Source organism: Tupaia chinensis, unplaced genomic scaffold (genome assembly GCF_000334495.1).
Source record: "Tupaia chinensis unplaced genomic scaffold, TupChi_1.0 Scaffold000318_1, whole genome shotgun sequence".
Classification (NCBI taxonomy): Eukaryota; Metazoa; Chordata; class Mammalia; order Scandentia; family Tupaiidae; genus Tupaia; species Tupaia belangeri.
The window spans coordinates 1,340,101-1,355,100 of record NW_006159811.1 but is presented as its reverse complement, the minus strand read 5'-3'; the positions used below and the strand labels follow the sequence as shown (position 1 = coordinate 1,355,100).

The following is a 15,000-nucleotide window of genomic DNA, read 5'->3' as shown; positions in this document are numbered from 1 at the left end:
TATGTTGTTATGCTGACTCACAAAAATAAAGGTTCTTAACAAGTTTAATCATCAGACTAGCCAATTCTATTAATATTACATAATTGGCTAATTTGATACTTTCTTAAAATCCATTTATCAATTAAATCAACAGTTAGGTCTTAGATAATCGCTTCTGGAACATCAAAGATTTATTTCCTAGAGCTATGATACACTTCATTCTATTTGTTAGATCCTAAAAAATGTTCAGTAAAAGGCTAGACAAAAAATCCACTTAAAATAACAAATGTGTGGAACCAGCACATGGTGTAGCGGTTATATCACTGGACTTCCACATAACTGACCACAGTTCAAGTCCCAGTCCTGGTGGCTTAAAAATCACACTGGGTGCATGCCTATGCACACCCAAGATCCTGAAAGGAGAATGAGAAGGGACGGCAGCAAGGCCATTCCCCCAGAGGTGATTTCTTACTTTCCCTCTACCTATCTCTCTCTCTCTGGCAAGTGCATGAACCCTGAGACAAAAACCTCTTAAAAAAACAAACAAACAAAAAAACTTTCTGCTCAATAAAAGATCCATCAATGACAGATAAATATGACAACATTGAGATGTTTTTAAAGCAGAAGCATGCAAACTAAAGCCATTACAGACGCTAGATGATCAGACTCTACAACAGCTAGTTTTCTCTACAAGCAAATGGATACTTAACTTACTTTACTAAGACCAACATTGTGGTATTTCTTTTCCATTATCTTCTTCACTGGCTCTTCTTCCTTAAAAGTAATAAAGCAGAACCCACGCCTCTTATTGGTCTTGTTGTCCATGGGGAGCTCTATGGATTCCACCTGGTATCACAAAAACAAATTTTAATATCCTAGTCTGTATCTTACTGAAATTAAGAGCAGAAGTTTAGTTGGGGGAGGGGGACACATCAAGAAAACATATTTTGTCCTTCAAGCTCTATTCTATGTCATCCTGTGTATTCTAATCTTTTAAAGGGATTTTTCAAATTAGAATATATACTTCACCTAAAAACTCTTCCCATCTACCTACTTAAAAAAAAAAAAAAAGTCAAGCTTCACGGGGTACTGACATTTGCTACCATCACTTGTGGTCACAAACTCAAATGTCCACAAATGGAAAAAAAGTCACTTTTCTAAGAAAATCAGATAAAAATGTCAGCATTAGGAGTAGCTTTGTGAGAACTACTGCAAACTTGAGAACCTATGCCCAACTTGAGGTGGAAGCTTCTACTCAGTCTTCAATGTTGACTGCCACGGAAGGAAGGCACCAGTGATGGTTCCAATGTGGTTTCTTCTTGCAAATATTTAAGAAAATCTACATACCCAGATTTGAAGGCAGTATCTCAATTCCTCACTACTAACAATAAAACATTCTGAGTCAAACAAAGCTATCTACAGGTTATATCTGGGGCCCAAAGCCACAAATTTCTCAGTTTAGCTCTAAATCATGCATTCAGAAAAGGAACCTCTATTTCACTAGTGAGTATACATTTAGTCTCTAATATTAAATTTTCACTTATACCTGTGTTTAAACTGTTAAGGCATTACACCCTATTCTTAATGTATTCCTTCCCTATTCTCAACAAAAATTTCCTCCTCTATTTCAAGTAACCCAAATCTGGATTTTCCCTTTGTATTGTATTTTTGTTTCTTCTAAACTGATAAACTCCTCTGGATAAGAACGCTTGTCCATTTCGCCTTTGTGTATCCAATAGATGCTCAATAAATGAGAAAATGTAATCATCTAACCTTCAAAGATCTATTTACATTATCCTTTCTTTAAACAAATTACAGAATCTGCCAATTTTTAAAAACTTTGATAACTTTGGGAGAAAAAAAGTGACTTGAGTCCACTTTATGTGATAATCTCTTTCACAAACTTTGACATAAACTGGATCAGGACATTTATAACATACCTCACCAAAACCACCAAAGTACTCCCTTATTTTCTCTTCAGGTGTGTCTGGAGAAAGGCCACCAACAAAAATTTTTTTAACCGGCTCTTTTGTTTTCATGGCTTTGGCCCTTTTAGGATCAATCACCTTCCCATTCAATTTATGTTCTTTCTGATCCATGACCTAAGGGAATTGAAGTTTTTAATTTTAAGAATGTATATTTTCACTGAAGTTCAAAAAATACTTACTTAAAAAAAAATTATGCTAAACAAAGCTAATGCCAGTCATATGTTGACTGGCTCAAGATTAAATTATCAAGTCATGTGGTATTATATCTGCTAACATATATGAGTAATTAGAATTTTCAAGTTCAATTAAAATTAGGGAAGGCCACATAAATGTAGCCAGTTACTACTGCAGAAAACCAGAACTTTCAACAGCCAGTAGCATGAATGAACAAGGCTGTCATTTCCCCTTGGCCAAAGACCAAGGAAAGATTCGGTAAAGATGCTGCTTGCCTAACAAAATTTCAAAATGTGTTATTTCTGTGAACCTGTCACAGCATCAGTATATTTTAACTTTAATTTAGTAGCTAGATCCTGGCATACAGAAAGCACTCAGGAAACAATTCCTGAATCTGCCTGTCCCTTTTTATCAGAAACTTGTACTTCTTCTTTCCTACATACTAACAATAGAACAACAAATAATAATCAAATTTACTGTTATCAAACTATCCATATTTTAATATTTTGTATTAACTATTCAGAACACATAACACACTACCTTATCTACACTCTCCGACTCTTTAAATAGCACAAAGCCAAAACCCCTTGATCGCCCTGTGATAGGATCTAACTTCAGAGTGCAGTCTACAACTTCACCAAATTTGGAAAAGTAGTCCTTCAGATCTTTCTTTGTAGTGTCCCAGCTAAGGCCTCCTATAAACATTTTCCTGTAAAGACAAAAGGCAGTATTAAAATGCTAAAAAAATTAAAAAATAAACTTTACCTTACATATTATCTAAATCAGAAACACATCTTTCCCAAAACTGCACCAGTTTACTGGGCAGTATATATTAAAACGTCATTTTTACTACATGAGCACACACCAAAAACATTCCAGAAAATTTAACTTCTCACTGCTGCTACTGTATTTTTATAAAGTTACAAGCAAAGCAGCAATTATCTTTTGACTTGCTAAAGAGATAAATATAAACCCCAAGTAAAAATAATATATATTACATTTTTTAAATTATGAGCTAAATATTAACAAAGAAAGACTCTTAGCTTCAAGTTTGGCTTCCAAATCTTCAGGAAACTTGTCAAAAGACTATATGCAGTCTCCACTGACCCAGCAACCAGCATCAACTATGCTGAAGCTCCTTTTTTGATTTTCAACAATTCTTTCATTAACAAAACTCTTTGCACATAAGATGAAAAAATCTAAGTCTCACAATTAAGTTGTGAACCAACTTTTCTGATGTGCTAAGAGTTCTTGAAAAGCCAAAAATCATGTAATTAAGTGAAAAGAATTATCCATTGAAGCACAATCCACTGACATAGATGATTATTTACAGTAGAACCTCAGTTAACCAGCAATATAAAGCATCTACGATTTTAAAATCTAAAAGTGACTTTCTGGTAACTCTATGATCTTTTATATCTGTTCCCTTTGCCAAAAATGGGGGGCCTAACCTGTACCACCTACTCTTTAAATAGGACTGAGAGTTTTATTTTATGGATAAACTGTCAGAATTTGTTATGTGAGGGTTAAAATTTTAACCACAGGAATAAAATCATGCTTGCTCAACATGTTCTCATTTTTATAACTGGAGGGCAGGTGATGGTGAGGATGGGAATGTATAACTTCCAGCTCCAGAAAAAAATTAAAGCAGGCCTTTCATTAGAAAACACCTCCATTTGTAGGCTTCTAGTATTATTGTCACTAAGGCCCATTGTTTCTTGAATTAGGTAGGGCCTTACTTCTCAAGGACGCCTGATTAACTGAGGTGTTACTGATCTTAACTATTTTACCACAGACTTAAATTTTATTTCTAACAGCATAGCTAACTTTACTGCAAAAGAAGTCTTAGTTTATGCCTATACTGTGCTCCTGATCTCAGATTAGGCTTTCAACTTGTATGTTCTAAGAGTGGGCCATTTATATGCTTAATTTTGAGGACTTTCTCAAATAAAATCTCCATGTATGAAGTAACATTACCCTCTTGATATTTCATAATCAAATAAACGTAACAAAAAACTCAAGAATGCTGTGTAGGTATTTTAAACGTTTACTTATTACCAAATACATGGAAAATATTAAAATATTTTCTCTATAATAGACACTTTATTTAATTCGAATTAATACAATCCTTAGTTTTCTGTAAAATATTTTTAGCCTAAATGTCCAAAGTATTTTCCTCATAAAAATGCATTATCAATATTTACCTTGTCAAGGTGAGGACACTAACTTTTTTTTTTTCTTTGAAGAGGTTTTTGGTATAGGGCACGTGCGCTCACCAGAAAGACAGAGACAGACAGAAAGCGAGAAATCACCCCCCAGCGGGGATGGCCACGCCACAATCCCTTCTCCTCCATTCTCCTCTCAGGATCTTGAGCACGCACGCACACGCACCCGGCAAGAGTTTAAGTCGCCAGGACTTGAACCACGGCCGACTATGTGGGAATCCAGCGACATAGCCATTACGCTAACCACTGGTCCCAGGACACTAACTTTTTAAAGACAAGAAAAAACTGACTATAAAACAATGACCTCTTGCTCAAATATCCATGACAAGTACTAAAACAGGAACTTCAATTAAGTAGATATTTAATTATTAAATTACCATTTCTGTGATTACTACAGAAATTTCCCATCAATAACTGAACAAAGTTTGAAATTATTTCGCCATGAATAGTGCAAAAAGACTTATTTTTAAAGATTAAAGTTGAAAGGCAAGAAAATTCTATCTGGTCATTTCATCAAATATTGAGACAACTATTTTTTATTTTATTTAACCAAAGCAAGATTTATACTAGGAAAGTGTTCTTAACTTAAAATTAAGAAAAAATAAGTACAAAGAAATAAAATTGTAAAACAAAGAATGAGGCATGTTCTATTATTATACACAAGCCCCAGATGCTTTTAGGATTGAAAGTTAATTTGTTTAATTATTGGATGAAGCATAGCAATTCATCAATAAGCCTTGTGAAAGTGCTCTCTAAAGAAACTCTCCACCTCTATGACAGTCTAAAGAAGTGGTTCAATGTGCCTACCTTAGAACTAAAAGGATTCACCTGAAGATGCCATAATTCCACTGACAATCAAATTTCATTTATCCAGGATATAAAGTATTTTGGTCAACTGTAACTGTTACACATTCTGTACAATGATTTTACTTGTTCTCAAAAACTTAGGAGTGAAATACATGATTTTTAAAACTTCAATTATCCAGCACTTTTTAGAGAATGAGGAGCCAAACAGTCCACCTTTCTTAAGGCACTGCCTGCATTCCTTAAATTCTCCCCATTGTGTTGGCACCAGCAGATGGTGTGGTGGTTAAGGTGCTGGACACTCCCTCATGGCCAACCATGGTTCGAGTCCCGGACCTGGTGGCTTGCTTTCTCACTTTCTCTATCTCTCTCTTTGGTCAAAATTAAAATAAATTAATAAATTAATACTTAAATAACTCTTTAAAAAAAATCTCTCCTCACTGTGTAACCTTCAACTATCTGTAATAATTTTTTTCTACAGCATAACACACACACTTTTGTCAGATACAGTAATCATAATTTCACACTATGGGTCCATCATTATTAATACATTATACTACTGTAGACCCCTTAAGGTCTTCTGAAATCAGCTTATTTATTATCAATACACCAAATGCTTTTCATTTCTCAGCTCTTTTAACAAGTTCTATTTTTCACATTTGCCAGATTAACCCCCAACTGCCAGTCTAAAATTCCATTTTGTAGGATAAGTAGCCAGGTCTCAGATTTTTCATATTTTGTGTAAAGTCTCAGCAACAACAGCCTAAATGGCTCTTTAAAACAATTTTATTTTACTGACAGCCCAGAAGCTCTCCAGCCTTTTCTTATGCTCTAGTTTAAGAAAGGTTACTAAACAAATAACCCAACCGGTTAATATACTACAACAAACGAACTGTACCAAACCCATTCCCTTTACTGGAAAGAATATATTAAATCCACTCCAACTTTATCTAGTAGGCACAGTAAGCTGTAGCTGTATAATACAGTGGGAAAAGGTCTGTTTATCCTAATTATGAATAAATGGGCACTTATTTTAGCCTCTAGATTTTTGGCAAATACTGCCTCTCAAATCTTGATGGCATAATACCAATTTAAATTACATTGTAGATAATTGCATCTTGCTTTTATTAAAAGCACAAGATTTGAATATAAAGATTATTTTTCATGTTACTGTCACTTCTGCAGAGATGCAAACAATTTCCTACGAAGCAGACAGAACTTCAGAAAAATACTAAGCAGCCAAGTTAAAAGTATGAACTTTCCCAAGTAGTAGCAAACTTGGCCCCCAATTTGCTGCAAGTTTAAAGTTGCCAATTAATACTCTCAATGAAAATATAGGATTTCATCCACAGTATTTTATTAACAAAAGTTAATTTCTTAATCCTAGTTATGAGCAAAGTATTCAGCATTCCAAGGGCAATACTGTATTCAATTTAAAACACCTACCCAACAACAGACATCTCTGCTTTCAAAGACCTTGATAGTACAACAAATTATAAAATTAATGACGAGCATAAAGTCATATAACCCAGTGTGTATAACTATTCAAATGCTATGCAGTGTCACTCAAAAATCTAGGCTATTTCACCAGTATTTTAATCACTTTTTAGTGCAAATAAGTTAAGAGGCATTATACCACACTGCCTAGATTTAAATCCTAGTCTTGTTGCTAACTACATAACCCTAAGCAAGAAAAAAACATGAAATCAAAGATTGTTTTTAAATCTGTTAAAAAAGCCTACTACCCCTCAGCTAACTGCACTGAGGATTAAACCAACTAACACACTTTAAGGGCATAGTCTGGTGTATCCTGAGTGCTCAATTAAAAATAAGTTATAAGTTATTACTTCAAAGGGGTATAACACAATATAAACAGGTCATAAAGCAACTTTTCATGTACTTGATTATTTTTACTTTTGGAAAGGTTTTTGCTAGTGCGCTCACTAGAAAGACAGAGGGACAGAAAGAAAGAAATCACTTCCCAGGGGGGATGGATGGCCAGGCAGCAATCCCTTCTCCACTCTCTTCTCAGGATCTTGAGCATGCATGCACATGCACCCAGCATGAGTTTTTAAGCCACTGGGTCTGGGACTCAAACTGCAGTTGACTACATGGGAGTCCAACAGCTGCCATTACACCAACTGCTGGTCCCCATATACTTGATTACTTAATTTTTTGTTTAAACTGATTCTTTCCAAAATTAAGAGGAAAAGGTCACAATTTTTATGCAGATACTAAAAAATATTTTCAATGCTATAGACTTAACCCAGATATTTTTCTATTTTCTTTCTCCCATATGGAAAATAGACTGGAAATTGGGTCATCTTTCATTTAAGACCCTTTAAATGTAGATTCCCAAACCATCTTGATGATTTATCTGTACTCTACATACATGCCAGTATTTTTAATGAAGAATAATTTAAAATATAAAAGACAATACACATGGGGCAGCACTCGCTGGTGGAAAATGTTTCTGATTCAGTAATCTTGTTTTTCCCCATCAATAAACTTCTATTACGGTCACTATAGTCAACATCTTTCCCAAACTAGTCTTTACTGTGAAATACCTTATTCACAGTAAAATGATAAACACCATTACACTTCCTCCAATTTTGAAACAGAAGAAAAAGTATTCCATAATTTTAAAATATTTGCTAACACTCAAGATCTTACATGTGTGGCTTCATAACAAGTTCTGACAGTTTAAAAAAAAAGTAACACAATATCAACCTGGTATTCTAATTTTCAGGTATATAACATAACTGGCCAAACCCTGTCACTTTTTAGTGTTACTCAAGCACAACACCAATCCTTATTTAAATAATTTTTCTTACATTTTATCACTGTATTTATTTTAAAATCCTAAAATGACAAACTATAATGAGATCTCACCAGCACAGAAGATATGAGCATCTGTATTTAGAAATTCTAGATTTATTTAAAACTTTTTAAGAGATTTTTTTACTATAGGGTGCGTGCACTTGTGAGAGAGACAGAAAGCAAGATATCACCCCACAGTGGGGATGGCCACGCCACAATTCCTTCCTCCATTCTCCTCTTGAGATTTTGGGTGCGTGCACACATACACACACACTCACTCACACATGGTGTGAGTTTTAAGCCACCAGGTCCAGGACTTTAAACCGTGGTCGACTATGAGAGAGTCCAATAAAGTAACAATTACTCTATCCGCTGGTCCCAAAATTCTAAAATTCTTTTAAAGTTGTCACTATTTACAACATGTGGGGGGGGTTTACTTTGCAACTAGCTAAAGTCATGTAGTAGGGTACTGATTTTAGAATTTACCCTTGGAAATATCTTGTCAAATTTTTAACAAGCCAAAAATAATCAGTCTTTTTAATCTCTTTTGGTATGTAATACACAAAAATATCTTAACTATTTAAAACTAGTAATACATTAAGGTTTGCCAGTAAACAAACTCTCCCCACAAAACACATAATCTCAATTCTATATTACTTCCATATTATTAAAAAACAGGTATTCCTCCCTCTGTTTTCCATATATACTAAGATGTCATTTTCAAGGTTAAGTGTGAAAAGAAATCCTACTTTTATCCCTGATTTTGTTTTTCTTTTCTTTTTAGAGGTTTTTGCTATAAGGCGCATGCGCTCGCCAGAGAGACAGGAAGTGAGAAATCACCCCCCAGGGGGGATGGCCATGCCACAATCCCTTCTGGGCACACACATGCACATGCGCCCAGTGTGAGTTTAAGCCACCGGATGCAGGACTTGAACCAAGGTCAACTACGTGGGAGTCCAGCGACATAGCCATTATGCCAACTGCTGGTCCCAAAAAGAAATCCTATTTTTAATCAAGACTATACTAGATCGAACATTCTCAAAGCCAAAATTAATTCCTCCATTATTAAATGGCATTACTTCATGCGTTACATGAACCTGACTTAAAAAAAAGATAACTAAGTTAAACGTGAGTTTTAAAAATAAACTGTAAATGCTTAGCCCAAGTTTTCCTTGTGATTTTATTACAAAGAAGCAATGACATCTTGTATTTTTACTTTTTAATCCATCAGCCTTATATAGTAAACTCCCATTTACCTAGAGGTTAAGGAATGGAGTCTCCTTAACTTAGAGGTTTAAGGGTCTGGTTAACTGAGATTACTACATCTCAACAATTCCACAAAGATTTTTCATTGGAAAGCAATTTAGGTTATCAAAGCTACAAAAATCAGAAAATTATTTTTACCTTTCTTGAACTTTTGGGATCTTTCAATACGTTAAAATCACATCACTTTTCAACAGTATAAGGAAAAATTTGTAGGAGATTCATTCCATGACACTGTTGGTTGCCTTTTGAGTATATTTGGTGATGGTTTCATTCACCTCACAAGACTAAAAGGGGGAAGAGCAGTTGGATTTCCTAACTGGGTTTTTCAGTGGTTTGAAATCTAGATAAGCAGGAGTTTACAGGATATAACTCATACAACTATCACCTTGATTAATGGCCAATCTCTGCTTTTTAGTAAGTCTGTCTTCCCACCCCACCCCCAAATGCTTTCAATTCCTAGCTCTAACATATAACATAATACTCCAGAAACTAAAACATGCTTACCTCTACTCCACAGGAGTAAATCACTGGCAGTATCAACTATTAGGGCACAGGCTACATACAAACAAGCTATGAAAGCAGGCTATGTAGTCAATCTTCCTGTTGTGAACATCTTTTCCAACACATACATCAGCAAACCAAGTAACAAACATATTACCTGAGACCACACTGTTGGAAGTGAAGTAACAGAAAGAGATCCCACGCTTCCAGCATCCAGTTCACTGCCCTATCTACTAAAACGTTGAAGCAGAACTAGTGAAATCAAACTTGGACTAACAGTTATGTTTCACTCCATTTGTGAATCTGTATACTTGAAATGCACAAACTAAAGTGGAATGGGGAAAAGTTATCATTCTAGTTCTTTGTAAATGCTTTCAAGCACGGCGAGTATCATCACTTGAAAGCTAAATTTAATCATCCTTCATCTGCTATAAGCCACATGCCAAAATAATAAACTTAAAATGTTCTTGTATTAGGGCAGCCTTGCAGATGAGAGAATCTCAAATATATAAACTAAGTTTATAGAACGAGTCACATAGCTTGAAGGGAAACAAAAACCAGGTTTAAGGCAAGTATGTTCATCTTAACAATCATTTCAATGACATTCTCCAACTCCAAACTTAAAAGACCAGGTGGTTTTTAAGTATGTTTTGTAACAGTTAAAGAATTTAAAATTAATACTTCTCCCTTAAATGTTCATTATCTCAAGATTTGTGGTAAATTTTAACCCAGGAAACTTCTCAGAAGTCCAAACAATGCCAACTGCTCAGTCTCAATGGCACTGTTTACAGTAAACTGACTTACTTGGCATGAAACTGCTCCAAAATTGTTTTACAAAGCAAACAACACTGATTGTCCCAGAAGCACTAGGACATAGATTATAATCTTAAGTATTTAATTCATATGTGAGCATCTTGTTCTAAAATTAGATAGGAAACAACCTATGCAAAATTCCCAAAATCCCAAATGGGAATAACCACACTGGGGCTATACAGTAATGGTTATTCTACCACATCTACTGTTCTGTAGTAGACTAAGTATTGCTGTACTTTGGCTGATAACTAAATGGGACTACTTTTGTTTCCTACCCAATCCAACGCAGGAAACTCAATGAACCTCCCTGAAAAACTATCTGAAAGCTAACTCAATACTCTAGTTTTCCACTAATGTTTAAATCTTAAGAATTCTCCCCTAGATAGCTTACTATATGGCATGTATACAGATACTAAGTAATTTTAAAGTACCTACTCCAAAAGAACTATAGCTCTGCAGAAACCAAATACATTTACACAACAAAGATGAGAAATGTAACTGCTTTTAAATAGTCAGGGATGTTAATGATATAAAAATTAGAGAGAGATCAAGGCATTTACTATGGAAATGAATACTATAAAGCTCCACAGTAAATTGCAGAAACATTTACTAAAAATATAAGAGATGCCTCCTAAAAACAGCTATTCATTCTTATATGCAAAAGGAGAAAAAGTCTACAACAAACTGATTTTTAAAATATCATAGGATGAAACTGTAATCACTTTACTCTTGTATTAATTTTTAAAAGGAAATGCACAGTTGTGTTTAAGAAGTTAAACTTAAGTCTTCTCACTCAGACTGCATTATAGAGCAAATACCGTATATTACCACACTGCAACCCAATATTCCTCAAACTAGGAGACGGAAAGGAATAGGGTGGCAAATGCACACATGGGGAGAGAAGTGTAAAGGTCTTGAGGCTTTACATTCAAAAGTAAGTATTATCTGGAACAGAATGGGGCTGGGTGATTGGGCTGTTTTTCTTTTAATTATTAGACTTTAAAAATTAGGACTCCGTTATTTTTAAGTGTAAACTTACTTGACTTCAAATGAACCTCAGTAAAATCTTATTTTCAGTGGATGACAACTAGTCATAACCTAAACTGTTCATTAATTCTTAAATATGTAACTGTCCATTTTTCCTAAGAGGCCACCAAAAAAGGTTACAAAGTAATGTAGTCTTAGGTAATGGAGCCAGTATAATTTTTCTAACACCAACCTTCAAACCTAAAAGTTTAGTTATTTCAAATTATCAAGAATAACTACCAAAAGGTCTGAAAAAATGTAATATGAAGGATAGCAGTTACAGTTTAATCTTAATTTGCCACTATTAGCTAGCAGTGAAATCAAACTGCCAGTGGCCCCAGTCACCAAATGGAGGGAATAATGTTCATCTAAATATTTTCACTGTGCACGTCAAACTCTGACATCAGTCTTTCATTTTTTCCTTTTTGCTTTTCTTAGATTGTTTCCAGACTATTTTATCTCCATCAAAACTGGACAGATTTCAGTGGATGAGAATACAGTAACAAGTAAATTGTGTAAAACTCAATGTTATTCCAAATGAACTCACAGGATGTTTAACAACTACCTGCAGATTACTGGCCCTCTATTGCCCAGAGGTGGTAGATACAAACCCCTGAGAAATTCAAACATAATCCTAAAGGCAGAAAGACTTGACATTTAGGGGAGGGAAAAGGCAGGGTAAAAAGAACAATACTCAACCTACCAGCCTCCAAAGAGAAGTCATGCAATTGTGAATATATGTCAACCAACTGTAATTAACATTCCAGCCAAATCACACTGAAAATAAAAAATCTGGTAAGAGCTGTAGTGGAAAGCCACATTAGCCCACCTCTGAATGGTACAAATCCAATTCTTAATAAAGGTATATTTACAAATATGGTTGGTGGCAAAAGACAAACATTTTTGCATTATACACACAGTACTACTTAAAGAATTACACTTTTCACATTGCCAAGAACTTTTCAGTGTAACATGCAAGACATTTTAAGTATTTTAGATAGTCTTCATATTTAGCATTAAACTTAAGAATTCCAAGAAAAATACTTAACAAAAAAATTAAGATGTGCAATTACAATAGTATTTTTCTTGCCCAGATATAAAAATACTAACTATATTAGCTTAAATTGGCCAAACTGCAATTACATGCATTACCACAGACCAAATACCATGTAATGGCATCAGTTTTGTCCAAAAAGTTACACCAATGCCTAAAAAGGTTTTATATCCCAGGTACAAGATAGCCTACTGCACTAATCTCTAGAATTTCCTGGGGATCAATGGGCAACTAACCAAGTCACAGCCTCTGCATGTTAAGACTATGAAAATCTTTACAATACAGAAATAAAATTTAAAAGTTTTACCATTCTTCCCGCTGTGCCGTCGCTGCTTCAGTGTGTCGTGGGGAGGAGTTTGAATGGCTAGGGAATTAACAACCGGTACAGCAACCAATCAAAATTCTAGTTTTAGTTTTTGACACTGTTAGGGTTAAAAACTTTAATTCATTTACACTTCAGTTCAACAGTAGATAACAAAGGCAGCTGCTTTGTGATTTGAAAAACTCAGGGCTAATAGAAAACCTGCCCCCAACAGCAAGTTACAGGATTATCATTCTGGTGCCTCTGTCCAAAGAACAGAATTCAGAAACAAAAATCCAAATGTTAAGGCTTAAGCTTCGAAATACTTAACACATTCCTTTCTCAAATTAGCTATAAATTCAAGATTAGTTGTTTATTTAAGAAAAATTCATTTCCCCTCCCACCTCCACTTCCCCAAAGTCAGCACGATCACCAAAACAGCCGGACAAGGGTCTGCCTGGGCTGGGATTATTAAATCCTAATATACCAAAATGCCTCTACCCCTCCCCAAAGACCCCTCTCAATCTGTGCTTTTTCCCAGTAAAAGAAATCATGTTTTATAATACTGGGTTAAAGCAACATTTTATTACTTTTACCTAATACAACCTTTAGAGTAGAAAAAAAATAATTCACACACACACACACACACACACATTCACCCCCATCACAAAAAGGAATGGAAGCGTTAATCCAAAATCAGCAGTAAGTAACAGGAATTAAAATCAAACCAACCAACCAAGAACTCTGATTTAGTCCCTCCTACAAACTCCAGTATACGATTCCCCTCCCAAATGCTGCATTTAAATGTATTAAATGCAGTTTTAGGTACTATATACAACTATTACTCCAGTTACAGAAAGCAAGTTAGTACTTAAAAACCTGCAAAAAAAAAAAAAGATTTATCCAGGAGCACAATACAGGATTTATTTTAAGATAAGGTGGTTGGGCCTCCTTTAATAGGGGGTAAGAGGACAGGAAGGAAAAATCGAGACCAAAAAAGGATCCTTAGCACCTAAGTCGGAGTAAGGAATGGTGTTTTTAAAAAAAAAAACAAAACAGTAATTTAAGTTGCACAGAAAAGGAAGGTCGGAGTACAATGTGTACGAAAGTTGGGGAACCCAACAGCTGAGAGCGCGAAAAGGGTGCGCGGTTAGAATAACTCAGCCGAGTGGAGGAAAGGCAGCCAGCAGGCCCCGGAGTAGCAGCAGCTCCAAGTCAAGTGCAGGCCCCGCCAACTGGGAGCTCAATGAGCCTGCGGACCAAAACCAACGGACAGCAGGACACTCGGGGCTTGTCGACAGGTCCGATTTCTTAAGTCCAAACACAGGGCCTACGGGCGCGTGATGCTATGCGGTGGTGCACAGTGGAGAAAGCAAGCCCTACGGTGAAACTTACTCAAAATGCTGAAAATCGTTCGGGCTGCAGCCTACGCGGGAGAAAAGGTGGACAGCCTGCCTACACGGTCCCCAGAGCTTAGGCTAATGAACAATCGCGTCGTCTCGAGATGATGGAGAAGCAACACACAAATCTCAGTGATCCAGGTAAAAAGGCTTTTGTCTGTTCGCGTTTTCATGCCCAGGACTTTTAGAAAACATGGAAGGGACGGTACAGCGGGAAAAGAGAATGCCCCTCGACAGGCGGGAAAAAAATCCTTGGCGGCTAAATCGGTGGGAGGAGACCCAAGACGAGGGAGGAAAGGAGGGCGGGCCACGGAGCAGCATGGTGACGGCTAAAGGTGGAAACGTGTGTGATGGGGGAGGGGGCAGTAGCAGGCAGAGCAAGGAGGAAACGACGGCCCCGAAGAGCCCAACGTAGAGAACGGGATCGGTGCTAAGAGGTCGCTCGGGGTCCTGGAGGGCAGGCGGAGAGCGGGAACCGGGCCTACTGGCGGTGGGGGGTTGGGGGCTAGTTGGGCTTCACTATCCCGGGCCGCCCCTTACTCACCCTTCATCCTCCTCGTTCTTACTGGCGTCGATCTTCGCCCCCTCTGACTCGGCACTGCCCCCTTCGGTGCCTCCGGTCGCGGTTCCGCCCCCGGTCCCGGCTCCG

At 36.4% G+C, this 15,000-nt stretch overlaps 1 protein-coding gene across 1 annotated transcript in view; it reads right to left on the bottom strand.

Annotated features, from left to right (window-relative positions):
• HNRNPD (heterogeneous nuclear ribonucleoprotein D) overlaps nucleotides 1–15,000 on the bottom strand; it is a gene marked incomplete at its 5' end in the record, with an annotated part of 17,873 nt that extends 2,873 nt beyond the window's left edge. The window contains 5 exon segments of the mRNA XM_027773060.1: nucleotides 694–825; nucleotides 1,920–2,081; nucleotides 2,682–2,850; nucleotides 12,958–13,014; nucleotides 14,896–15,000. Of these exon segments, the coding sequence (XP_027628861.1) occupies nucleotides 694–825; nucleotides 1,920–2,081; nucleotides 2,682–2,850; nucleotides 12,958–13,014; nucleotides 14,896–15,000 (625 nt within the window).